The sequence below is a fragment of the Piliocolobus tephrosceles genome, chromosome 2, assembly GCF_002776525.5.
Source record: "Piliocolobus tephrosceles isolate RC106 chromosome 2, ASM277652v3, whole genome shotgun sequence".
Lineage (NCBI taxonomy): Eukaryota > Metazoa > Chordata > Mammalia > Primates > Cercopithecidae > Piliocolobus > Piliocolobus tephrosceles.
The window spans coordinates 35,629,537-35,657,455 of NC_045435.1; the positions used below are offsets into that span (position 1 = coordinate 35,629,537).

At 39.1% G+C, this 27,919-nt stretch overlaps 1 protein-coding gene across 3 annotated transcripts; it reads left to right on the forward strand.

The window, feature by feature from the left end:
* Nucleotides 1-3,334: 3,334 nt before the first annotated feature.
* Nucleotides 3,335-27,785, forward strand: TIMMDC1 (translocase of inner mitochondrial membrane domain containing 1). Of its 3 annotated transcripts, none has more exons than XM_023214083.2 (8): nt 3,619-3,736; nt 4,776-4,858; nt 5,515-5,680; nt 8,311-8,399; nt 8,733-8,800; nt 16,946-17,024; nt 20,500-20,610; nt 27,303-27,785. In XM_023214083.2, the coding sequence occupies exons 2-8, from the start codon at nt 4,800-4,802 to the stop codon at nt 27,451-27,453; spliced, it is 723 nt and encodes a 240-aa protein (XP_023069851.1). In that variant the 5' UTR covers nt 3,619-3,736; nt 4,776-4,799; the 3' UTR covers nt 27,454-27,785. The 3 variants fall into 3 exon arrangements, with proteins under 3 accessions (XP_023069832.1, XP_023069851.1, XP_023069841.1); XM_023214073.3 differs by having other exon boundaries at nt 3,709-3,829; nt 27,303-27,780; XM_023214064.3 differs by lacking the exon at nt 4,776-4,858 and having other exon boundaries at nt 3,335-3,736; nt 27,303-27,780.
* Nucleotides 27,786-27,919: the final 134 nt, after the last annotated feature.

Consider the following 27,919-nt stretch of genomic DNA (forward strand, 5'->3'; position numbering starts at 1 on the left):
TTGACTCATTTGGGTCCCCTCCAAGAGTTCCCTACACTTAACCCCTAGACTGACTACAAACGAGCACAAACAGGCCAGACACAGTGGTTCAACCTGTAATCCTAGCTCTTTGGGATGCCAAGGCAGAAGGATCACTTGAGCCCAGGAGTTCAAGACCAGCCTGGGCAACATGGTGAGACCTCAGCTCTACAAAAAAAAAAAAAAAAGAGGCAGGAGGATAGCTGGAGCTTGGAATGTTGAGGCTGCAGTGAGCCATGATCACGCCACTGCACTCCCACCTGGGCAATGGGAATGAGACCCTGTTTCAAAAAAAAAAAAAAACACAGATACACAAAAGTCTATCTTTACATGCATCTAAACATGCCCTCTCTTGGGATAATCTTACTGCATCCAGAGGTAAGGTGTTGTGGATGAAGCAGAGAGTTATATTTACAAGTCATTCATTTAATACTTACCAGATACTTCTTGAGCATCTACTATGCACAGAGACAAGGTAAGTTTACATGAGGCTCCCAAACCTCAAGGGGCTGTGCTGTTGAGATGATAAACAATATGAGAGGCATCATATATATACGTGGAAGGTGATTAAGGCAACAGGAGTGCTGATTATTCATGAAGGCAATGTGGATCTGGAGTTTAGAGGAAGAATAAACTTCCAACTGGAGCAGATGGGAAACTTTGTGGAGGTAAAAATTAATTTATACCATGAAGGATAAGTAAATGAAATGGTCCTTGGAGTTCTCAAAATTCATTATCTCTCTACATATGGAAAAGTTTTATATCATACATAATGTAACAAAATGTAAAATATGTAGCAAGGGCAGTACTTGGTGAAACTGGCAGGGAAGGGAACCTGCTAATCCCTGGGAAAAAAATTCACTGTGAGGGAAGAAACTATTAGGTTCTATAAACAGAATTCAGCAACAAGGGCTGATGGTGGAAGAATGGTGTTCCAGGCAGTATGGTGGTTGCACGGAAATCCTTCCCTGATGCAGCTACTCTGCTGTCAAACACGTCTGGGGACGAGAAAGCCATATGTGAAACAGTGGTCCAGTAAACCCCATAACACCTTTTGGCTTAGACCAAGCTTGTCCGACCCATGGCTCACAAGCTGCATGTGGCTCAGGAAAGCTTTGAATGCGCCCCAACACAAATTTGTAAATGTTCTTAAAATATGAGATTTATGCATGGACTTTTAAAATTATTATTTTTAGCTCATCAACTATAGTTAGTGTTATATGTAGGCCAAAACAATTCTTCTTCTTCCAATGTGGCCCAGGGAAGCCAAAAGATTGGACACCTCTGGCTTAGACTGTGTTGATCTGAGAACCTTCAAAAAGAGCAGACTACAGACTACAGGGTTGGGCACGGCGGCTCACACCTGTAATCCCAGCACTTTGGGCAGCTGAAGCAGGCAGATCACTTGGGGCCAGGAGTTTGAGACTAGACTGGCCAACGTGGTGAAACACTATCTTTACTAAAAATACAAAAATTAGGCAGGCATGGTGGCACATGCCTGTAATCCCAGCTACTCAGGAGGCCGAGGCACAAGAATCGCTTGAATTTAGGAGGCAGAGATTGCTGTGAGCTGAGATTGTGCCACTGCCCTCCAGCCTGGGTGACAAGAGTTAAGACTGTATCAAAAATAAAATAAGCAGACTACAGAGGAGGGTGAGCATTTTCTTCATTCTAAAAGAAGTAAGGGATTGGGGAAGTAGGAAATGTGGGAGGACTCAGATGGAAGAACAGCAACGGTGTAAGCAGTAGCCAAAGGACTGGGGACTTTTTTGAAGTATTAAGTGGCAAAAGAAACCTTACAAATGAGTCTTCAGTTACCCAAAGGAGAAACAAGTTATGGAGTTTAAAATTTGCCTGTTAATATGACCTCATCTATAGGCTAGTGAATCCTGGGGCACTTGAGTTGTACACAAATGATTTCGTCAGTATCTTCCCAACACCCACCCAAACCCTACCCATTTCAAGTCCTCCTACATCCCAGAATAATTCTGTGGTCATCTTATGCATTTAGCTTTTTCTACATATGGGTTAGAAACAGACTGTACAGCCATTTTCTTGGGCTTTCAAGCTTTGCTAACTTATCTTGGTGCCCACTTCTACCTAACATGAGATAAGCAGCAACCCAGAGCCAGAAGTCAGGGAATCTGAATTATTCATTCAACAAATATTTACTGAGCATCTACTACAATTCTAGGTCCTGGAGATACAGAGATCAATGTATGTGGTCTGTGACCTCAAGGACAGTTTATTGAGACAGATTAACAAATAGGAAATTATGATGCAGTGTCATAAGTGCCACGATGAGTGCTGAATCAAATCTCGTATCCGAGTAGTCTTTGTAGCGCCATCACTAATTCAGCTGGTCACTCTAGTCAGCCACTTCTCGGAGACTTGTGTATAGAATTTCCAGCTATCAAATTCCAGAAGTCTGTTTACTGTATTCTACTACAGTGTGGCAATTTTGATTTACAACTAGAAAGGAATAAAGGAGGTGAAGGGATTAGTAAAATGAATAAGGGAGTATGCTTGTTAACAAGGATTGAATGAAATTACACGAATACTGAGAATATTTTAAATGCATTCATTTTAATGAAAACTATACTTCGAAGCATATGTTAGCAGAGGTTGTAGTGACGGCAAATTATACAAACACAGAAATTCCAGAAATTCTCCTGCCTTTTGAGAAGCAGTAGACATATGAACTAAAGGGAGTGAAATCCACCTTATGAAGACCAGCCAAAAAGCTGATTCTTCAAAAAAGTGTTCTCGAAATCTTGGTGTAACTGGCACCAAGACCCATTCCCTTTACCTGCACAAATCGCCTTTCCCTCTTTCCCTATTCCACTTGCACTGAATATTGCACTTTCTTCCTCACTGAACGGGATTCCTGGCTTTTTTTTTTTTTTTTGAGACGGATTTTCGCTCTTGTTGACTAGGCTGGAGTGCAGTGGTGTGATCTCGGCTCACTGCAACCTCCGCCTCCTGGGTTCAAGCGATTCTCCTGCCTCAGCCTCCCAAGTAGCTAGGATTACAGGCGTCCGCCACAATGCCCAGCTAATTCCTGGCATTTTAATTACGCTAAATTACTTCAACCTATGACCACCTCAAGCTGAATGTAACTAGCCGCAGACGCTGTTTGCATGACCCAGGAACCACTAAGACAAGGAACGAACGCCTACCGGGACCACGCTGAGCTTCACTACCGGCAGCCAACTCACTTCCGGGGTGGACTCAGCACAGCAGTCGCCCGACCCGCCCTCAACCGGAAGTCTTTTGGGCTCTGGCTTTGCCGTCGCCCGGCCCCCTGGCCTTTGCCCCGCTCGGGCGGGACTTCCTTTGTCGTATTTCCAAGGACTCCAAAGCGAGGCCCAGGGCTGAAGGCGTTGGTGTCGAGCCCTCTGGCAGAGGGTTATCCTGGGCCAAATACACGGATTCTCACCTCGTACAGTTACGCTCTCCCGCGGCACGTCCGGGAGGACTTGAAGTCCTGAGGGCTCAATTTGTCCGTAGGTCGAGAGAAGGCCATGCAGGTGCCGCCACCAGCACCGCGGAGCTTTCTCTGTAGAGCATTGTGTCCATTTCCCCGAGTCTTTGCTGCGGAAGCTGTGACTGCCGATTCGGAAGCCCTTGCGGAGCGTCAGAAGCGGCCTCCCTACGTCCCAGAGCCCTATTACCTGGAATCTGGATGGGACCGCCTCCAGAAGCTGTTTAGCAAAGAGTAAAAGTGCCTGGGGTCTGAAGTGGGTAGGGGGCGCGAAAGCGATGTCCTGCAGCGTTGGCAGCCTGGGTCAGCCTTAGGACGCCAAGGATGGTGTGCTTCATTTTTAAATTATATTTGAGGTTCTGATATTTGTAACCCAAACTTGTATCTTTTTTTTTTTTTTTCCAGACGGGGTCTTGCTCTGTCGCCCAGGCTGGAGTGCTCTGGTGCGATCTGGCTCACTGCAACCTCTGCCTCTCAGACTCTAGTGATCCTCCCACTTCAGCCTCCCGATTAATTGGGACTCCAGGCGCGCGCCACCATGCCCGGCTAATTTTTTTAAAATATATTTTTTGTAGACAGGGTTCTTACCATGCTGTCCGGGCTGGTCTTGAGCTCTTGGACTTAGGCGATCTTCCTACCTCGGCCTCCCAAAGTGCTGGGACGCAGGCGTGAGCCACCGCGCCAGCCCAAACTCGTTTTTTTTTTTTTTTTTTTTTTTTTTTTTTTTTTTTTTTTTTTTTTTGAGACTGAGCCGTGCTCTGTCGCCCAGGCTGGAGTGCAGTGGTGCGATCTTGGCTCACTGCACCCTCCACCTCCGGGGTTCAAGTGTTTCTCCTGCTTCAGCCTCCCGAGTAGTTGGGATTACAGTTGCCCACTACCATGTCCAGCTAATTTTTGTGTTTTTAGTAGAGACGGGATTTCACCATTCAGCAGGCTGGTCTCGAACTCCTGACCTCACGTGATCTGCCTGCTTCGGCCTCCCAAAGTGCTGGGATTACAGGCGTGAGCCACCGCGGCTGGACTGCGCCTGGCCTAGAAGGGCAATTATTTGATAGTAACTTAATATTTAAGACAGCTATTTGTTAGAGCAGTTTCAGGATGACATCTTGGAAGCTTCATTAGCAGTTCTAGCTTCTTATGCGTTTGAGAGTAACAAACTGAATTAAATAGTAGCTTTTCCTTATTATTTTAGATTGGCATGTGCCACCCACTGCATAGTGAACTTTCTCAGTGCGTTTCTTAAAATAACATTTATTTATTTGTTTATTTTTAGAGCCAGGATCTTTGCTATGTTGCTATGCTGTCCAGAACTGGGCTCAAGTCCTGCCTCAGCCTCCTAAGTAGCAGTGACTACAGGCATGTGCCACTGTGCCCAGCCCAATGCTTTTATTAGTACAGTCCTATCTGAGTATTTCATGAAATTATTTGGTAAAATAGAATTTAGATTTTTTTGTCTTAACGTCCACGTTTTTTTTTCTTTGATACATTGCCCTAAAATCTCACGAGTTGGTGTAATTTCTAAAAGTTAGCTTAAGATTTAAATGGAAATATTGGTGTCTCTATCCAACTCACAAATTCTTCCTGTTTCTAGGGGTGTAATAGTCATCAAATAAAAGCACCTTTTAAAAAACTTTTTATTGAAGTAGGTAATGCATTTCAAAAAATGTACGTAAGTAGACTGATGAATGAATTTTCACAAACTGAACATAGCTGTACCCAACACTCAGAAGGAAATGGCAACTATTATAACACCCCAAAAGCTCCCCTTGAGCCTTTTCCAGTCATTGTCTTTTCAGGAGTTGCCACTATCCTAATTCTAACCAGCATAGCTTCGTTTTGTCTGAGACTTACGTTCCTTTTAATATAACTGAACTGTTTAATTCATCTGAGGATTTTACCTATGATGAAAAATGTTGTGGTGTTAGCATTTGGGATAATTCTGATTATAGATGCTTTTGGAGAGCAATGTCCATAAACTAATCCCAAACAACATTGTCTTTTTGATGTTGTAGTGAACAGCAGAGAATTTCAAAGGAACTTGCTGATATCTATAAGATGGCAGCTACAGCAGGTGTCCTCGGCTGGGTGTATGGGGGTATACCAGCTTTCATTCATGCTAAACGACAATACATTGAGCAGAGCCAGGCAGAAATTTATCATAACCGGTTTGATGCTCTGGTATGTACTGGTGGTCTAAAGAAATTTAGGGCACACTGACTTAGCAATTCACTTTACACTTAATCATTCAATTAGCTTGTGGGGATGGAGGGTTGTTTTAAGGTGTCAGAGTAAAGAAATAAAGTCTATACTTAATAACAGTGGAAGTACTAAGGTCAGAGTGCCTGCATGTGACTTGAGAGACTACTTATCTTCAGAACAGGCATGTTTGGCATCACCACTGTGGCTTTTCTTTCTGAAATACATTTCTTCCAATCCCCTGCTAAATCATCAAGGCTCAACTGTAACATATTTACCTCATTCACAAAGCCTCCCTGAGTATACGAGCTTACACTAAGGCAATAGTTAACATTTATAACTTTATAGAGTGCTAACTCATTTGTTACATCATTAGATCTGTACATCAGTTCTTCTGTGAGAATATTAAAGCTCAGAGAATTTTTAACTTTTTATTTTGAAATTATGGCAGGCTTGAAAGTTGCAAAAATAGTACAAAGATTTCCTATATACCTTTCATCCAGATATTCCACTGTTAACATTTTACCATGTTTGTTTTATCATTCTCCCTCTGTATAATATGTACTAATTTTTTCTGAACTACTTGACAGTAGGTTCTAGACATGATGAATACTTCAGTGTGTATTTCCTAAAAACAAGGAAATTCTCTTATACAACCACAATTATAATATCAAGATCAGGAAATTAACACTGATATAGTACTATTACCTTATTTAAAGACCTGTAAATTTTGCTAGTTACCCCACAGTATCATTTATTTTAAAAATAAATAAAAAATATGTATTTTTCAGAAGTTAGGCTTGCATTCTTATTAACAAATTAAAGAAATTTTTTTGTCTGGTCCGGAAACTGACCCTGGATCACAGGTTGAATTTGCCTGTGGTGCTGCTTTGGTCTCATTTAATCTGGAAGAGTTTCTCTTTGTCTTTCATGGCCTTGACTATGGGTGATTTGTAGAATATCGCTCAATTTGGGTTTGTTTGATGGTTTCTCATGATTGTATTCAGGCTATGTTTTTTGACAGGAATACCCTAGAACTGAAATTAAATTAGAAGCCTGTGATATCTCTGTCCCTATACTGGTGATATTTACTTTACTTACTTGGTTAAGATGGCCTCTGCCAACTATACACTGTAAAATTACTATGTTTTCTGTTTGTAATTTATAAGTATTTTGAGTACTTGTTAGTTCCTTTGAGACTGTGTAAATATCCTGCTTTACATCAAATTTCTACTATTTAAATGCTATTATAAACTATAATATTTCTACTATCTAAAAACTATTCGAAATTATAAATGCTATCTTAGCATTTTTTGATTTTTTTTAAAAAAAATATTTTTTCATTTATTTATTTTTTGAGACAGAGTCTCACTCTGTTGCCCAGGCTGGAGTACAGTGGCACAATCTTGGCTTGTTGCAACCTCCACTTCCCAGGCTCACTCGATTCTCCTGCCTCAGCCTCGCAAGTAGCTGGGACTATAGGCATGTGCCATCACTCCCAGCTAATTTTTGTATTTTTTGTAGAGACAGGGTTTTGCTATGTTGCCCAGGCTGGTCTCAAACTCCTCAGCTCAAGCAGTTCACCCTCCTTGGCCTCCCAAAGTGTTGGGATTATAGGTGTGAGCCACTGCCCAGCCTATTTTTATTTTTTAATTTATTATTATTATTTTTTTTTTGAAATTTTTTGAGGCAGGGTCTTGCTGCCTCAGTGCAGGCTGGAGCACAGTGGCAGGATCATAGCTCACCACAACCTCAAACTTCTGGACTCAAGGTTTCCTCCCTCCTCAACCTTCCGAGTAGCTAGGACTGCAAACACACATCACGATGCCCAACTAATTTTTAAATTTTTTTTGTAGAGGCAGGATCTCGCTATGTTGCCCAGGCTGGTCTTAAACTTGTCGGCTCAAGTGATCTTCCCTCGTTGCCTCCCAAAGTGCTGAGATTACAGGCATGAGCTGCCATACCCAGGCAGTTTTAGCATTTAATGATGATTCTTGCCTGTAACAGTTATGACTGTGGCAGCCAAATGGGCATTTTCTAAAGTCTATCATTCTTTCTGCATTTATTTGTTAGTATTATGCTCTAAGGAAGTGTTTTCCCTTCCCCCTCTATTTACATATTTATTTATGTATTTATAATTTATTTCTATCAGTAGAGACTCATGGATTCTTATTTTATTCTGTAGATTTATAATTCGTTACAGGTTGAGCATCACAAATCTGAAATCCTGAATGCTCAGATTCAAAACTTTTTGAGCATTGACATGTCATTCAAAGGAATTGCTCACTGGAGCATTTCAGATTTCGTTTTTTGGATTTGGGATACTCAACCAGTAAGTGTTAAATGCGCATATTCCCAAATCTGAAAAAACCCGAAACACTTCTGGTCTGAAGTATCAGATAAGGGATACTCAACCATTTTTCATCTCCTGATCGGAAAAGCTACACATGGAACCTCAATACTTAAAGAATAATATTTCTAGAGATTTTCTAGTATTTCTGTCTGTTTAAGTGTACGTGACTAATCCATGGCTAAAATTCCTCTACCACAGTTCTAGAATAGGGAAAATATGATGGTGTCTTAGAACCTCACAGTTTTTAATATAACTTTAGCAATCTGCACATCGTGCTGCTACACGAGGCTTCATTCGTTATGGCTGGCGCTGGAGTTGGAGAACTGTAGCATTTGTGACTATATTCAAGTAAGTTCACTCTGAATTGTGAGATAGTGACTTTTTTTGATACGGTTTTAGGAGTGTGTCTTTTGAGCGGGTGGGGTTATGAAAACTGAATACCCACATGAAAGTGATTCATAATGTCTTTTTTTTTTTTTTCAAGAACTTTTGTCTGTGTAGAAGACTGTTGCAGTTATGGTTTTACAACCATGTCTGGAACACATTGAAGGGCCTATGCTAGGACCAGGGGTTGATATAGTAGGCTTTTCTAAATCTATTAAGTCAGTGAAAATAACACTAAAGAAGGTAAATGGGATATGCTTTAAATCTTATGTTTTCCTTCTCCTCCCTTTTTCCCAGCACAGTGAGCACTAGTCTGAATGTATACCGAAATAAAGATGCCCTAAGCCATTTTGTAATTGCAGGAGGTAAGACATTTTTGTTTATATTTTTCAATCTTCTCAAATATAGTTTAGAAAATATGTAAGGACTTATACATCAGAACTACTGAATTCTTTGGTTGGCTTCCCATCGCATCTCATCAACATTCATGCAAAATGTATTTATGGACAGTGTTGTGCTTCACCCTTGATATACTCAACGGGCAAAACAGCAAGGCCCTTGCTTTCTTTGAATTTTAATGTCTAATATGTATGTGATAAAACAGGTTGCTGTGATAGAAAGTAACAATTCGGTGGAACAATGGCATCTCATATGGACAGGGTAGTCAGAGAAGGCCTTTCTGAGGAAGTGACATTTGAGCTGATACCCAAAGAATAGGAAGGAACAAGACTTGCAAGGGAGGGTGTCCTAAATAGAGGGAACATAAAGGGGGAAGGCTCTAAGGCAATACATTTCCTTAAAAGCAGGATAGTAACCTGGTGAGTGAGGTAAGAGTAGCTTGAGATGAGATTGGTGAGGATGGTAGGAAGGGACTAAATTTTTTATGCTAAGAACTTGGATTTTATTTTAAAGCTCTCTGCCTCTAGTATATATGTCTTCTTTTAAATGAGCATTAACAATAGAAGGTACAATAGTGATTACCAGAGACTGGATATGGGGTTGGGAAGATGTTGGTCAAAGGATACAAAATTTCATTTAGACAGGAGGAATAAGTTCAAGAGATCTATTTAGAACATGGTAACTGTGGTTAATAACAGTGTATTGTATACTTCAAAATTGCTTTTAAAAAGTAGATTTTTGTAATCCCAGCACTTCCGGGGGCCAAGGCAAGTGGATCACCTGAGATCAGGAGTTTGAGAGCAGCCTGGCCAACATGGTGAAACCCCGTCTCTACTAAAAATACAAAAATTAGCTGGGCGTGGTGGCACGTGCCTGTAATCCCAGCTACTTGGGAGGCTGAGGCGGGAGAATCACTTGAACCCAGGAGGCAGAGGTTACAGTGAGCCGAGATCACACCATTGCACTCCAAGCTGAGCAACAAGAGTGAAACTCTGTCTCAAAAAAAAAAAAAGTAGATTTTAAATGTTCTCACCATAAAAAATGGTATGTGAAGTAACATGTAGGTTAATTAGCTTAATTTAGCCATTCCACAATATATACATATTTCAAAACATGTTGTACACCATATGTGTACAATTTTTACTTGTCAGATTTAAAAAATAATTTTAAAATGAGCATTCATTTCAGAAAGGTAAATTAAGTTAACTGCCATATACACTCAATCACTAACTCATGTACATTCTTATACGTACAAAAACATACATACATATTCTGAACATAAGTTTGTTTTTGTTTTTGTTTTTTTGAGAATCAGTCCCTCTTCTTGAATGCACTTTCTTACTACCACGATTAATTTTGTTCGGCTTCTACTTAACCTTACCTTTCAAAGTCTAGATGATTTGTCAGCCTCAGCTTCCCTAGAGAGTCCTCCCTAGCCATTTTCCTATGTTTAGTTCTGTTTAGGTGTCTTTCCCCTGTGTTCATATACTTCACTATTTTTTTCTTTATCTTTGATTTTCTGCAGTTTGAAAATGATATGCCCTGGTATGATTTTGAGGAACATTTACTGTGCTTGGTGTTTTCTGAACTTTCTGGATCTGTGGTTTGTTGCCTGACTTACTTTAAGATAAATTCTCAGTTATTGTTTCAAAGATTTCTTTAGCTTTCTCTTCTCCTTCTGGTGTTCTAATACACTTATACCTTTTGTAATTGTTTCACAGGTCTTGGATATTTTATCTGTTTGTTTGGTTGGTTGGTTTTAGTGGGGGAGGTTCCCATCTTTTTTCTCTTTGTCTTTTGGTTTTGGAAGTGTCTGTTGATACGTCTTCAAGCTCAGGGATTCTTTCCTCAGCTGTGTCTAGTCTGCTATTCTTGAGTTCTGTCACAGTGGGTTTTTAATTGTTTTATCGCTAGCATTTCTCTGATTCTCTCTTAGAATTTCCATCTCTCTGCTTATATTGCCTGTCTGTTCTTGCATGCTATCTACTTTATCCATTAGAGCCCTTAGCATATTAGTCATAGTTGCTTTAAACTCCTCATCTGGTAAGTCCAGTATCCCCACCATATCTGAGTCTGGTTTTGGTGCTTACTCTGTTAGTCTTACTTGGTCTCTTCAAACCGCTTTTGCCTTTTGGGATGCCTTGTAATTTTTTTTCTTGATAGCTGGACATGATGTACCTGGGTAAAAAGGAATTGTGGTAAATAGGTCTTTAGTAATTTGGTATTAAGATGTGGGAGAGGGAAAGTGTTTTATAGTCCTGTGATTAGGTTCTTAGTCTTTTAGTGAGCCTGTGCCTCTGAAATGTTAACTTTACAAGTGCTTTTCAGTTTTTTTCCTCTCCTTTGGTGGGACAGGATACTACAGTGGGTTGGAATGGGTATTTCCCTTCTCCCACTTGGGAGACGAGAGCAGTTGCATTTGGATATTCCCCAGATTGGTTAATCTCTGACAAAACCCCAGTAGGTTGGGCTGTGCAAAACCGTTTTATCTTGAGGGCAGGCCTTTTTGAGAATGACAGAATGTTCTGGCATATTTCATAATGGTTACTTTTCTTCCCCCTTGCCAGAAGCCTGAGGGGATTTTTCTCAGATCTTTACTGGGAGAACCTGGTAGAGCTCCTGGAGTGTGGGGACCCTCTGTGACTGGGCCCCCTACAATTTTTATGTCTTAGACTTTTCTATACTGAGCTTCCAGCAATTTATCATTTATAGTCAAGGTCTCCTACTCTGGTACTGGTTTCCATGGAGGCTTCTGCTCATGGGTTTCTACTATAATAAGGTGTGATTCTCTGTATTTATCTGTCTGTCTCTCCTATTTTGAGGGCAGCAGTTTACCCATGATCTCACTTCTTTGATGCATCTAAGAGGAGTTGTCAGTTTTTCCATTTGTTTAGGTTTTTACTTGTTGTTAGGAATAAGTGTTAAATTCTAAACTTCTCACATGCCATACCAGAAATTGGAAGTCTCCTTTTGCTTTTTGCCCCACATCTTGACAAGCTGATAAGAAAGCCCAAGTGCTACCTTGATTGACACCGGCAGGAAGTTTCAACCATTCAAGCTCAGGCCTACATGAGGGACCTCTTGCTCTAGCCCCACCTTCTAAAACCACAAGCCAGTCATTCACCCTTCAGGTTCTCAAGTCATTTTGGGACATTCTTGGGATCCTGCCTTGCTCTCCCTAGAAAGCCTCATTATGTGTGTAATAAACCTTTTGGTATCCTCTTAGTACTTCTCGGTACTTTGGCATCTCAATATCTAATTCGAATTTTGGATAGGGAGGTTTATTGTCTCTGGAGGGTAACCACAACATCTTGGATGTAGAAAAGCCAAATGAATTCAGAAAACCATTGGAAGGCCAGGTGCAGTGGCTCATGCCTGTAATCCCAGTGCTTTGGGAGGCCAAGGCAGGCAGATCTCTTGAGGTTGGGAGTTTGAGACTGGTCTGGCCAACATGGTGAAACCCCGTCTCTACTAAAAATACAAAAATTAGCTAGGCGTGGTGGTGCACGTCTGTAATCCCAGCTACCTGGGAGGCTGAGGCAGGAGAATGGCGTGAACCCGGGAGGCGGAGCTTACAGTTAGCCAAGATGGCGCCACTGCACTCCAGCCTGGGCTATAGAGCGAGACTCCGTCTCAAAAAAAAAAAAAAAAATTAAGCATAATTTACTGTGCAATTCAGCAATTCCATGTCTTAGAATCTGCCCAAGATAAATGAAAACATACATGTCCACGCAGACTTACGTATAAATTTTTATAGTGGTATTATTCTTGGCAGCCTCAAACTGAAACAACCCATAAGTTCATTAACTAGTGAATGGGTAAATAAAATACATGTCCATTCACTTGAATATTTTCATCAATGAAAAACTGATACATGCTGCAACATGAATAAAACTTAAAAACATTAAGTGAAAGAAGCTAGACACGTAAGACTTCATAATGTGTAATTCTATTCATATGAAATGTCCAGCATGAGCAAATCTGTAGAGTTAGAAAGTACAGTAGTGGATTGAGGTGAGATTGGGAACCAGGAGTAACTACAAAGGGGCATGGGGGATCTTTTTGTAATGATGGAATCATTTTAAAATTGGATTTTGGTGATTATATAACAATGCAACTAATTTTTTTTTTTTTTTTTTTTTTTTTGAGACGGAGTCTTGCTCTGTCACTCAGGCTGGAGTGCAGTGGTGTGATCTCAGCTCACTGCAACCTCCACTCCTGGGTTCAAGCGATGCTCCTGCCTCAGCCTCCTAAGTAGCTGGGACTACAGGCGCAGTCCACCACCCGTGCCTGGCTAATTTTTTTTCGTATTTTTAGTAGAGACAAGGTGTCACCGTGTTAGCCAGGATGGTCTCCATCTCCTGACCTTGTGATCCGCCCGCCTCGGCCTCCGAAAGTACTGGGATTTCAGGCGTGAGCCACTGTGCCCGGCCACTAAATTTTTTTACTACAAATTATTGAATTGTACGTTTCAGTGAATTTTGTGTGATGTAAATTATACCTTAATAAAACTGTTAAAAATACACTAACACAGAAGGGGAAAAAAGCAGTGCTTTTAGATAGGAAGAAGCAAAATTGTCTGTATTTGTAGGTGATACTTTAAAAGATGACTTGAAAAATTATTGCTAATTAATAAAGTGTAAATATATAAATAGGCTTTTTATATTTCAATGGTTACTTGAAAAGTAAAATGTTTTCTTTATAATAGTACCAAGAATGTAATATAATAAGGAATAAATTTAATGCATGTACAACTTCTCTGAAGAAAATTACAAATCATAAATAATAAAAATGGGGAAATAGTTGATAGTTAACCCGGTATTTTTCTACTTCATTTATAAATTGAAAGCAATTCAAATCAAAATTACAGACTTTTTTAAAAAAAGAACTTGATACAATGTCTAAATCATATCTAAAATGCTGATTATATAAGCATAGCAAAGACATTTCAGAAAAAAATGATGAGGGGTTCTTGCAACTGTAAAATTAAAATCTGTATAAAGTTACAATAAAGAGGACAGTGAGGTATTGGTAGATCTGTGGAATGGAATTCAAAGGTCAGGAACAAAACGAAGTACAGTAAAAGTGATATCTTTAAGTAACGTAAAGGTGATATTTCGCATTTGTGGGGAAAGAATAGACCATTCATGGGCTGGAACAGTTATTAACTATTTGGAAAGAAATTATACCTGTATTCAGTTCAACAAAATTAGTTAACATTTATTATGGTGCTTATGTAAAAAACGTCCATAAAAGATAAGGGAAAGTATAGAAGTAAATGTGTCTCTGATTTCTGCGTAGGAAGATATATAAATGTGTACATATACACAGTTGACCTTTGAACAACACTGAAAACAGCTTTGAACACAATAGCAATGCTGACCTCCACCCTGCGCAGTTGAAAAATCCACATATAACTTTTGACTCCCCCAAAAGTTAACTACTAATAGCCTACTATTCTCCAGAAGCCTTACCAATAACATAAACAGTTGATTCACACATAAATAGATTGGTATCTATGTATGTTTTATGCACTTAAAGACACACATTTTTCTTAATTTTTTTTTTTTTGGTATTTCTAGGCTAGACAGTTTATCTGCAAGTTTTTTCAAATTATTGCACATTTCCAAAACATTTTTCAATGTATTTATTGAAAAAAATTCATATGACCAGGCATGGTGGCTCATGCCTGTAATCCCAGCAGTTTGGGAAGCCGAGGCGGGCACATCACTTGAGGTCAGGAGTTCGAGACCAGCCTAGCCAACGTGGTGAAATCCCATCTCTACTAAAAAATGTTTAAAAAGTAGCCAGGTGTGGTGGCCTGCACCTGTAGTCCTACCTACTTAGGAGGCTGAGGTAGGGGAGAATAACTTGAACCCGGGAGGCGGAGGTTACAGTGAACCAAGATCGTGACATTGCACTCCAGCCTGGGCAGCAGAGTGAGACTGTCTTAAAAAAGGAAAAAAAAAGAAAAAAAAAATCATGTGTGAGTAAATCTGCACAGTTCAAACTCGTGTTTATCAACTGTATATATTTTTAAGCATAAGAACTAAGAAACTAGGAAACAGGAAACCACAGTTTTGGCCACATAAAATTTTTAAACTTACCTATGTCATAAATATATAGAAAACATTAAATGTAAACAACGCCAAAATAATATTATGTGCAGATAATGGATAAAAGCCCTAATACATCAAAAAGAAAGGATAGCTCAGTTGAAGACTGGACAAAGGACATGAATTTGTAATTCACACGTACCATAAATAACTTGTAAACCTAGGGAAAAACAGCTTCTTTTCTCTACTAATCAGAGAAATGCAACTTAAAATTACATACCACTTCTGGCCTATCGAATTGGAAAAAATAAACTAAGAGAATGCAGAAGACTAGATTACTAGCATACTTTTATTTTCTAAAATAAGTTTATGCATGCTTTTTGAATAGCAGTTTAGTAATTTAAGTCAAAGGCCTTAAAAATGTTTATATTTATACCCTTTGACCCAGAAGTTTCATTTCTGTGAGTTCATCCTAAGGAAACAGTCAAATGTATAAGAAGATTATTTGTGGAGGGATTATCATCACACCTTTATTTAAAATATCTATAAATAGAAAATGTAAGTGTTAGACAAAAATTTGTGGTACCTCCATGCAATGGAACCAGGAGGGAGAAAACTTAGTAATACAGAATTTAATAATATGTTCTGTGAAAATAAAAAATTTAGTATGTACACCATGACACCAGTTTTTGTGTTTTTGTTTTGTTTTGTTATTTTAGACAGAGTCTTGCTCTTTTGCCCAGGCTGGAGTGCAGTGGCGTGATCTCCGCTCACTGCAACCTCTGCTGCCTGGGTTCAAGCGATTCTCCTGCCTCAGCCTCCCGAGTAGCTGGGATTACAGGTGTGTGCCACCATGCCTGGCTAATTTTTGTATTTTTAGTAGAGACGGGGTTTCAGCATCTTGGCCAGGCTGGTCTTGAACTCCTGACCTCGTGATCCACCCATCTCAGCTTCCCAAAGTGCTGGGATTACAGGTGTGAGCCACTGCACCCAGCCCCAGTTTTTTTTTTGTTGTTTGTTTTTTTTTGTTTGGAGGATCAGAAAATAAGACTAACTCATTACTGACTCTGGGTAATGAGATTAAAGGTGATTTTGGTTCTGGTGAATTTTGAAAATTTTAAAAATGAATATATAGTACTTAAAAATATAAACCTCAACTGTTATTTCTTTTGTTTTTTGAAACAGTGTCTCATTCTTTCGCTAAGGCTAGAGTGCAGGGGTGTGATATCTGCTCATGGCAGCCTCCGCCTCCGGGGTTCAAACAATTCTCATGCCTCAGCCTCCTGAGTAGCTGGGATTACAGGCGTGCACCACCACACCTGGCTAATTTTTGTATTTTTAGTAGAGACAAGGTTTTGCCATGTTGCCCAGGCTGGCGTAGAACTCCTGACCTCAAGTGATCTGCCCACCTTGGCCTCCCAGAGTGTTGAGATTACAGGTGTGAGCCACTGCACCTGGCCTCAAATGTTATTCTTTAAAAAGTGTTACCACCTTAGATGGTATTAGTTGCATTGTGCATAGTGAGAGGAGAATGAATCAGCATGATTGATGCACAGTCCCAGCAGAAAGGAAAGAAGTCTTTCTGCGCGCTGGTAGCATTGAAGGCCAAATGCTGCTTGCTTGTCACCCTGCCTGAGTGGTGTCGTGTAGCAGTACAGAGAGAGTGAGTCTAGGGGAAGGCATAAACTGGAGGGGCTAGTGAAGGTTTTTTTGCTTTTTTATTTTCCTTGAAGAAAGAAGAAAGAAAGAGAAGGGGAAAACATTTTCAAGTTTTTAAGGAGAGTTGGAGAAAAATGAAGCAGAATAAATGGATCCATAGAACAGATTGGAGTTTTTTTTGTAGGAGAGATGTTTCTTCCTTTGAATCTGCGGAGTGGATGGGAAACTACCTGTGTTGGCATTTTAGATTCAGGAAGTATAGGCTGTAGTAGTATATTAACATTGGATTCAGAAAGCTCACTTAGGGATTTGTGCCCATTTTATAGAAGGAAAGTTTTAAAATAGGATTCTAGTATTTAAAGATGATTTAATATTGCCTTTCTTGTTTTTACATAGCTGTCACGGGAAGTCTTTTTAGAATTAACTTAGGCCTGCATGGCCTGTTGGCTGGTGGTATAATTGGAGCCTTGCTGGGGTAAGCATTAACATGGTTTGGTTCTAGATTGGCACAACTTTCATTAATGCCTTGCCTATTAAAAAATCTCATTTATTTTCAAAAAACAAATTTAATCCTTAGAATCTATAAAAGATCTCTACTCTTGTATTGGCAGTAGCTTTGACTGTCCAGTTCTAATTCTACCCCAATAGTTTGTCTTATTTACAGTTTTTTTTATAGTTTATTTTACTTAACAGCTATTTCAATAAATAACATTTATTTAATACAACTATCTAAGATAGGGCCCTTTTTCAAAATTCCTTTTTACCGGGTAAAACTGTTTAAATATTGCTAACACCTGAAACTATAGTTTGAACAAACGTATTTATGGGAGCAGGGAAAAAAAAACAAAAAACAATTAACAGGCATATTCTATAAAAATTGTTGGTAGGATTTTATTTGTTTTGCTTAATACATTTTTTAAAAAGTTCTTCCCCCAACTTTTTACTTTGAACAATTTCAAACCTACAGAAAAGTTGAATGAATTAGTACATTAAAACCCCATATACCCTTCACCTAGATTCACCATTGTTAATGCCTTGGTGATGTTTTCCATATCTGTGTATATGTGTGGGATGTGAATGTATTTCTTTTCCTTTCCCTTTGCTTCTTGGCTAAACTGTTTGAGACCTCATAATACTTTGCCCCCATATATATTAGCATGTATCTCCCAGGATGAAGAATACTCTTCCATGAAATCATAATACAATTATCACAGTAAACATCGTTTCAACACAGCTATCTAAGTTAGGGTCTATATTAAAAACTCCTCAATTATCATACTAATGCCCACAATGTTTCTCCATTTTGTTTGATCATCCCATCATGATTACATTAATGTACTTTTGTCAAGAATACAACATAGGTGAAGTTGTATCCTCATGTATCACATCGGGAGATATTCTGTTACCTATTATAAGTAATATTAACTTCAATTACTTGATATATTGGTTTTCTTCTGTGTAACAAATTACCACAAACTGAGCATGTATTGCATGTGAAACAACACCCTTGTAGTTCTGTAGATTATAAGTTTGGCTGGGTTTCGCTGCTCAAGATTTTACAAGGCCAAAGTCAAGGTCTTGGCCAGGCTGGGCTCTTTCCTGGAGGCTCTGGGGAAAAATCAGTTTCCAAGCTCATTCAGAATTTAGTTCCTTGTGTCCAGGCACTGTGGCTCACACCTGTAATCCCAGCATTTTGGGAGGCCGAGGTGGGCAGATCACTTGAGGTCAGGAGTTTGAGACCAGCCTGGCCAACAGGGTGAAACGCTGTCCCTACTGAAAACAGAAAAATTAGCCAGGCGTGGTGGCAGGTGCCTGTAATCCCAGATACTCGGGAGGCTGAGGCAGGAGAATTGCTTGAACCCCATATACCCTTCACCTAGGCAGAGGCAGAGGTTGCAGTGAGCCAATATTGCACCATTGCACTCCAGCCTGGGCGACAGAGTGAGACTCAGTCTCAAAAAAAAAAAAAAAAGAAGAGAGAGAAAAGCAAAAAAAGAATTTAGTTTCTTGTGCCTGGAGGAGGTCTGAGGTCCATGTTTCCTTGTCGTCTGTGAGCCAGACTATTCTCTGTTCCTGGAGGCCACCACCCACATATCTTCTCCCAGGGCCCCTTTGTGTTTAAACCAGCTATAGCACATTGACTCCTTCTCATACTTCGAATCTTCAATTTCTTCCACTCTGCCACTAGCCAGGGAAAACTCTGCTTTTAAGTGTTCACTCAGATATCTATCTCCTTTTTTTTAACCTCAGATTCAACTAATTGGTAACCTTAATTACATTTCTCACATAAATTTTGCCATGTATGATAATATAATCATGGGCATAATATATTCTCAGTTGAGGGATTAGGCAGGATATTTGGGAGGACCACTTTAGAATTCTGCCTACCACATTTGGTTAAGGTGTTATCTGCTCAGTGCCTCCATTGCAAAGATATCTTTTTCCCAATGTGATTAATTAGTAATCTGGAGGGTGAAACTGTGAATATCCTGCTCTCCAACTGTCTTTTCATTGTGTGTTTTTAATGATCCATTGACGACCCATGCTGTAATCGGTTTGTTACTAGAAAGGTGGTTGTAAATGTTGATAAGCTAATTCTGTCAGTTCTTCTGTTTTTATTAGTTGGTATTTGACTAGAAGAGTGCTACCTTCCTCCTCCACCTGTTCACCCCTTTTTCTACCTCCTTTGAAGGAGAAGATAATGCTATAGATTTAATGATTTTTTAAAAATTTAAATTAAATAAAATCAGCATGTCATAATCTACTACCGCCATTACTTTTGTTGTAGCGTTAATATACCTGTTTGGTTTGAAGGGAAAACTTGTAGAAGTTAGCAACAAAAATATTTTATATTGTGGTAATTAACACATAGCATAACATTCACCATCTTAATCATATTTTAAGTGTATAGTTCAAAAATGCTAAGTATATTCACATTGTGTGTGAGATCTCTAGAACTTTTTTCTCTTGCAAAATGAAACTAGATCCGTTAAAAACTAATTTCCCCTCCTCATACCCTCCAGCCCTCAGCAAACATATTTCTACTTTCTGTTTCTATGATTTTGACTACTTTATATACTTCCTATGAGTGGAATCATACAGTATTTTCCTTTTGTGACTAGCTTATTTTACTTAGCATAATAATGTCCTCGAGGTTTATCTATGTTGTAGCCTGTGACGGATTGCCCTCTTTTTTAAGGCTGCATAATACTCCATTGTATGTGTATGTCACATTTTTTTTAACCATCTGTCAGTGAACATTTATGTTGCTAAGTGAAAGTAGTTTTTAGTATGAGGTTACTTAAATTGTAGCTGGAGGAAATTTAAGGTATGTGAAGGTCAAATACTTCTAGTTTGAGAACACAAGAACCAAATTCTCTTCATCACTATAGCAATAATTATCTAAATCAGTTTCTCAGTGGGTTGCTATTGGCATTGTGGGTGAGACAGTTATGCTAGACTCTCGAACTTTAGGATATTTTGGTGATCCCACCCTCAAAAGCCAGTAGCATCCCTTCCTCAACCAAAAATGCCCTCCACATTTCCTGTCTCCTAGAGGAGCTGGTGCCATTCTGAACTAGAAATTTCATTTCTGAGAAATCTTTGGTGTGGAACTACTTACTAGATCCTGTCATAAATATATACTTTTTTCTCTTCATTTTGATTTATTTCTCATTCCTCATAAAAACAGCCAGTTTCTAGATCTGTTTTATTATATATCAGTTAACTTTAGGAGGTTGTAGTGATTGTTTTTCTCTGTTGTTCAGACCAGAGAAGAGATTACCTCAATGTTTTTCTTTATTTGACAAGGACACTTTAATTCTCAAATGTTCCTATACCTAATAGTGAGCAAGTGGCTCTGGTGTTGCTCACACCTTAGCAGAGAATCTCACATGTTGCAAGGTCTAATGATTCCTTTTTCCTAAGCTTTCCCTCTCCTTTCTTCTCAGTACTCCTGTAGGAGGCCTGCTGATGGCATTTCAGAAGTACTCTGGTGAGACTATTCAGGAGAGAAAACAGAAGAATCAAAAGGCACTCCATGAGCTAAAACTGGAAGAGTGGTAAGGAACATGTTAAGCCCAGGGAATCTTGGCTGTCTTGCCCCAGGCCTTATATAGTGGTGCTCTGTTAAACTTGTGTACTCTAAACTGCCACCCAGTTCAAAGAAGAGTTTATTTTTACTGAGTCCTTCAACTCCTTCTGTACATTGTCTTTTAATCTATTTAAGGAGAATGGAAAAATGAAGGACATTAATTTTAGTTTTAATTTAACAAAGGTCTTTGCATTTTTTTTTTAAGTTAAAATGTTGTACATCTTACTTGCTTGCATATTTTTTATTTTCCTATGTTCTTGACTGCATAGGAAATTACCTAAAGGGAGTATTCACCAAGGAGTGAGCTTTACCTGGCTTACTTAAAAAGTGACATCCTTAGCCAGGCAGGGTGGCTCATGCCTGTAATCGCAGCACTTTGGGAGGCCAAGACAGTTGGATCACCTGAGGTCAGGAGTTCGAGACCCGCCTGGCCAACATGGCGAAACACCATCTCTACTAAAAATACAAAAATTAGCTGAGCATGGTGGCATGTGCCTGTAGTCCCAGCTCCTCAGGGAGGCTGAGGCAAGAGAATCACTTGAACCCAGGAGGTGGAGATTTCAGTGAGCCATGATTACGCTCCAGCCTGGGCCACAGATCAAGACTCCATCTCAAAACAGGAGAAAAAGTGACATATTTTTTTTTTCATACATATGTATGTAAGACACAGCATGTTAAGTCTCCACAAAGATTCTATTTCTTGCTGTAGACACAGAGGAATTAGGTGGACAGCAGTTGTTCATGCACTGAATGCCACTGAGGAGCATGAAAACTTTTACCTGTTGCATCTAATCATTTCCTGGGATGCAGTTTGTGGGGTAGGGCAATCAGACTGATAGCTGACTTTGCACAGATTCAATATGTACGATGAATATAACAGGCTGCTGTCTAGTGCTCCTGAGTACAAATGATTCTCACTAGTTCAGCTTCCTGGGTACCTAAGATAGCATTGGCTGCTGCTGCTGTTGCTATTTTGGTATTATAATTGGATAGATGAGAAATCATTTTTTTCCAGTGTTTTCATTTGAAACCTCCATTTCTGCTAACCACACACACACATACATGGAAATTCTTAAGAGCTGTAGTCCATTATCCAAGGACTTATGTGCTATATAAGAAAAAAAGCATTGAGGTTGCAGTGAGCCGAGATCACGCCACTGCACTCCAGCCTGGGCTACAGAGCAAGACTTCATCTCAAAAAAATGAATAAATAAAAATTTAAAAAATAAATGAAAAATTAAAAACTGCAGAAGTTTGTCAGTGATTTAGAGATCAGTGATTTTGAGATGGAAAAGCTTAAGAATGGCTGGCTAAGGCCATTCTAAGGTCATTCACCTGGAGTCTTCCACCACTGGCAACCCTGCCAATTCTAGTGGCTGAACTGTCATGTGCACTGCCTGAAGACTGGCCCATCCAGGGCCCGCTGCCACCATTTACCTCCCCCCATCAGGTTAACAGCAGATTTGCCAGCAGAAAACTTACAGGTCAGGAGAGAATGGGATGACACGTTCAGAGTGCCGAAAGGAAAAAACCAACAAAAAAACCCCAAAAAACTCCTGCAAAGAGTATTATACCTAGCAAAGCTGTTCTTCCAAATTGAAGGAGAAATAGTCGTCCCAAGACAGACAAACACTGAGGGAATTCATCACCACTGGACTGCCTTATAAGAAATGTTTAAAGAACTCCTACATGTGAATGCAAAAGTATGGTAACTACCATTATGGAAACACATGAAAGAATAAAACTCACTAGTAGAGCAGATACACAAATAAGAACGAGAAAGGAATCAAACCTTATAATTACAAAAATCCACCAACCATGGAAGTAAATAAGAGGGGAAGAAAGGAACAAAGATTATACAAAACAACCAGGAAACAATTAACAAAATGACAGGAGTAAATCCATACCTATCAATAACAACGTGGAATATAAACACTTTAAATTCCCCAAGTAAAGATTTAGACTGGCTGAATGAATGAAAAAGAATTTAAAAGCTCAACTATATATACTGACTACAAGAAACTCACTTCACCTGTAAAGGTACAGATAGGCTGAAAGTAAAGGGATAGAAAAAGATGTTCATGCAAATGGAAACCATAAATGAGCAGGAATAGCTATACTTAGGCCGGATAAAATAGGCTTTAAATAAAAAACTACAAAAAGAGACACGGTCATTATATAATGATAAAGAGATTAATTCAGCAAGAGGAAATAACAACTGTAAATATATATGCATCCAACACCAGAACATCCATATATATATAAACAATATTAGAGCTAAAGGGAGAGAGAAACCCTAATGTAATAGCTGGGGACTTCAATACCACACTCCCAGCACTGGACAGATCATCTAGACAGAAAATCAACAAAGAAACATCAGACTTAAACTGTACTGTAGATCAAATGGATCTAGCAGACATTTACGGAACATCACATCCAAGAACTGCAAAATACACCTTTTTCTTATCTTGGAAAGTTCTTCAGGATAAACCATATGTTAAGCTACAAAACAAGTCTCAACAATTTTTTAAAGATCAAAATAACATCAAGTATTTTTTCAGACCATAGCAGAATAAAACTAGAAATCAGTAACAGGAAGGACTTTGGAAACAGTGCAGATACACAGAAATTAAATAATATGCTCTGGAACAATGAATAGGTCAATGAAAAAAGAAGGAAATCAAAAAATTTATTGAAACAAGTGAAAATAGAAACACATCATACCAAAACCTATGGGGTACAACAAAAGTATCACTAACAGGTACGTTTACAGCAATAAATGCCTCCATCAAAAAGTAGAAATGTTTCAGATAAACAACCTAACACCACACCTGAGGGAACTCGAAAAGCAAGAACAAACCAAACCCAAAATCAGTAGAAGAAAATAAAAAGATCAGAGCAGAGCTGAGTGAAATAGAGACTTAAAAACACACACACACACACAAAAGAAGAACTAAATGAAAAGCTGGTTTCTTGAAAACAAACAAAATCAAGAAACTACTAGTTAGACTAAGAAAAAAGACCCAATTAAGTTAAAAAAACAAAAAAGGAGACATTACAACTGATACCACGGACATACTAATATCATTAGAGATTATTATGAAACAACTATATGCCAAGAAATTGGAAAAGCTACATAAAATGGATACGTTCCTGAAACCCTATAATCTATTGAGATTGAGCCAAGAAGTAATAGAAAACCTGAACAGACCAATAACAAGTAACAAGACTGAACTGGTAATAAAAAGTCTCCCAACAAAGAAAAGTCCAGGACCACATAGCTTCATTGCTAAATTCTGCCAAACAGTTAAAGAAGAATTAAGACCAATTCTCAAACTATTCCAAAATATTGAAGATGAGAGAATTCTTCCAAACTCAGTCTACAAGGCCAGCATTACCCTTATACAACAAAAACCAGACAAGGGCACATTAAAAAACAACAACAACAACAACAACAAAACCTACGGGCCAATGTATTCTACAAAACAATCCTTAACAAAATACTAGCAAGCCAAATCCAAGGGTACGTCAAAAAGATTATACATCATGAACAAGTGGGATTTAGCCTAGGGATGCAAGGATGGTGCAACATACACAAATCAATAAATGTGTTACATCATATAAACAGAAGGAAGAACAAAGACCATATGACCATCTCAATAAATGCAGAAAAAGCATTTGGTAAAATTCAACACCCCTTCATGATAACACCTCCCAAAAAGTTAGGGGTAGAAGGACTATTTCTCAGTACAATAAAGGCCATATATGCCAGACTCACAGCTAATATACTGAACAGGGAAAAATGAAAAGCTTTTCCCTCAAAGAACTGGAATGAAATAGGAATGCCCACTCTTACCAGTCTTATTCAACATAGTATTAGAAATCCTAGCCAGAGCAGTTAGGCAAGAAAAAGAAATAAAAGGCTTTGGAGGCCAAGCACCGTGGCTCACACTTGTAATCCCAGCGCTTAGGAGGCTGAAGCAGGTGGATCACTTGAAGTCAGGAGTTCAAGACCAGCCTGGCCAACATAGTGAGACCCCATCTCTACTAAAAATACAAAAATTAGCTGGGTGCGGTGGTGCACACCTGTAATCCCAACTACTTGGGAGGCTGAGGCAAGAGGATTGTTTGAGCCTGGGAGGTGGAGGTTGCAATGAGCCAAGATGGCACCACTGCACTCCAGCCTGAGTGACAGAATGAGACAAAAGAAAATTAGCTGGGCACAGTAGTGCATGCCTATAGCCCCGGTTACTTGGGAGACTGAGGCCAGAGGATCCCTTGAGCCCAGGAATTCAAGGCAGCAGTGAGCCATGATCGTGCTACTGCACTCCAGCCTGGGCAACAAAGTGAGTCCCTGTCTCTTTAAAAAAAAAAAAGTGGGGAAGGGGTTGGGGGAAAACTTGTATTTCTGAAAAAATACATACAAGTGGCTAAAAAATACATGAAAAGGTATTCAACATAACTAATCAGGGAAATGCAAATGGAAACCACAGTGCAATGTGGTTTGGGGACAGTTTGGGGAATTGGGGTGATATTTACCCCAATTAGAATGTCTGTTATCAAAAAGACAGTAATTTTGGCAAGGATGCAGAAAGAAAAGGGAACTCATGTACTTTTGGTAGGAATGCAAATTAGTAACGCCACTATAGAAACGGTATGGAAGTTCCTCAGAGAACTGAAAATAGAACTACTGTATGATCCAGCAATCTTCCCTACTGGGTATTTATCCAAGGAAAAGAAACCAGCGTATCAAAGAGTTATCTGCGCCCCCATGCTTATTGCAGCACTATTCATAATAGCCAAGGTATGGAATCAATGTCATTGTCCATCAACAGATGAATGGATAAAGAAAATGTGGTATATATACACCATAGAATACTATTCAGCCATAATAAAGAATGAAATCCTGTCATTTGTGGGAACATGGATGAGCCTGTAGGACATTGTTATGTAAAATAAATCATATACTTACAAATACGGCATGTTCTGTTGCTCATGTGGGAGCTAAAAAATGAGCTCATAGAAGTAAAGAGTAGAATTATGGTTACCGGAGGCTGAGGAGGGGACAGGGAGAAGCATAAGAAGAGGAGATTTAAGGGATTGATTGATGGATACAAAATTATAACTGGATTGGAGGCATAAGTTCTAGGGTTCTGTGGCATTGTAGGATGACTGTAGTTAATAATAATTTATTGTGTTTTTTCAAGTAGCTAGAAGAGAGGATGTTTGAATGGTCCCAACAGTATGAAGTGATAAATGAGGTGGTGTGTATGCTAATTACCCTGATTTGAGGTGATGCATATGCTAATTACCCCGATTTGGTCATTACACATTGTATATGAAAATATCACTTTGTACTTCATAAATATGTACAATTATTAGTTTCAATTTTAAGAAGGATGGATAAAAACAACTTGAATCATAGTAATGAAAGAATACTTTGGCAGAATTAAAGCGTCAAAATTGTATAGCATATACACGTATGTGTGTTTATGTGTGAGTGTGTGTGTGTGTGATATTTCTAAGGACGGTTAATTCAATAAACGTTTAAGTGTCTTGTATGTGCCTACTTCTTCGCTTGAAAATAATACAGGAAAATCAAACAAATTGAGAGTCAAAAAAAATTGCCTCAATGAGCAGAAAATGTAGAAAACTGACTATAGAGATATAGAAGAACAAATGACCAAATCTGTTTGTGAAGAGTTGAGAAGAAACTTTAACCCTGATAATCACTTAAGGAAGGCACTAATACTTGATTTAGAAACAGAACTGATCTATTATTTGGAAATTAGATTTTAACTCTTCATGAATATAAATCTATAGTGGTGTTCTCTCTGACTTTTTTCTACCTAGGATTACCTTTTTTTTTTTTCTTTTGAGACGGAGTCTCGCTCTGTCACCCAGGCTGGAGTGCAGTGGCGCGATCTTGACTTACTGCAAGCTTCGCCTCCCAGGTTCGTGCCATTCTCCTGCCTCAGCCTCCTGAGTAACTGGGACTACAGGTGTCTGCCACCACGCCCAGCTAATTTTTTGTATTTTTAATATAGACAGGGTTTCACCATGTTAGCCAGGATGGTCTCGATCTCCTGACCTTGTGATCCGCCCGCCTCGGCCTCCCAAAGTGCTGGGGAGGCATGAGCCTCTGCGCCCGCTGATTACCATTGTTACAGCCTTTGTCCAGTTCCTACAAGGTCTGGTCACAGAGTTTAAGAGTGGCAAGGTACTCACATTCCCCCAGCCCTGGGAGCAAGAGAAGAGTGAGACTTCAGGCCTTCATATCTTAGCACAAAGTGTGTCAGTTCCCACACATCACTCCTGTGAGAACTCTAGGACCCAGCATACTAGGAATATCTTATGGATCAGAAGATACTGTCACCACAACGGTATCCATTATGGTAATGTGGAAATCATAATTGGCTTTCTTCTCCTAACCTATTAGAATATAAAATATAGTCTCCTCATAGAATATAGTTTTACAAAGGAGAGAAGAGAGTTACTGCATTTGAAGTGCAGGCAGCAGTGTTCACTTCTAAGTTGCTGTACCAAAGCAGGGAGGAAAAGACAAATGCTATCCTTTTTGTTTTAAATCTGTAAGAACTAAAGAAATGGAGCAGTATGTGATTTATCCTTTTTTTTTTTTTTTTTTTTTTTTGATTACAGGAAAGCCAGACTACAAGTTACTGAGGACCTCTCTGAGAAAATTGAAAGTAGTTTACAGAAAAATGAACCTGAGAATGATGCTAAGAAAATTGAAGCACTGCTAAACCTTCCTAGAAACCCTTCAGTAATAGATAAACAAGACAAGGACTGAAAGTGCTCTGGACTTGAAACTCACTGGAGAGTTGAAGGGAGCTATGCTGCCATGTCCGTTGAATGCCAACAGACAGGCCACTCTTTGGTCAGCCTGCTGACAAATGTAAGTGCTGGTACCTGTGGTGGCAGTGGCTTGCTCTTGTCTTTTTCTTTTCTTTTCTTTTTAAGAATGGGGCTGTTGTACTCTCTCTTTACTTATCCTTAAATTTAAATACATATTTATGTTTGTATTAATCTATCAATATATACATACATGAATATATCCACCCACCTAGATTTTAAGCAGTAAATAAAACATTTCCCAAAAGATTGAAGTTGAATTTTACAGTTCATATATTCATGTGGTCCTTTGAAAGGGTATTCTAGAAATCACTGGAAGGAGGAGAGGAAAGAACCAGGTAGGCAAATGGTCTGTGAAACCCTTGGGTCCTGGAAGCAGTGTGAGTGTAAATGTGTAGTAGTAT

Excerpts from the sequence above, each read along its gene's own strand:
- TIMMDC1 (XM_023214064.3), top strand. The coding sequence starts at position 3,543 with ATGCAGGTGCCGCCACCAGCACCGCGGAGCTTTCTCTGTAGAGCATTG. Across the intron at positions 3,737-5,514 it reads CAGAAGCTGTTTAGCAAAGA|TGAACAGCAGAGAATTTCAA; the intron begins GTAAAAGTGCCT and ends TTGATGTTGTAG. Across the intron at positions 20,611-27,302 it reads GAGCTAAAACTGGAAGAGTG|GAAAGCCAGACTACAAGTTA; the intron begins GTAAGGAACATG and ends TTTTGATTACAG.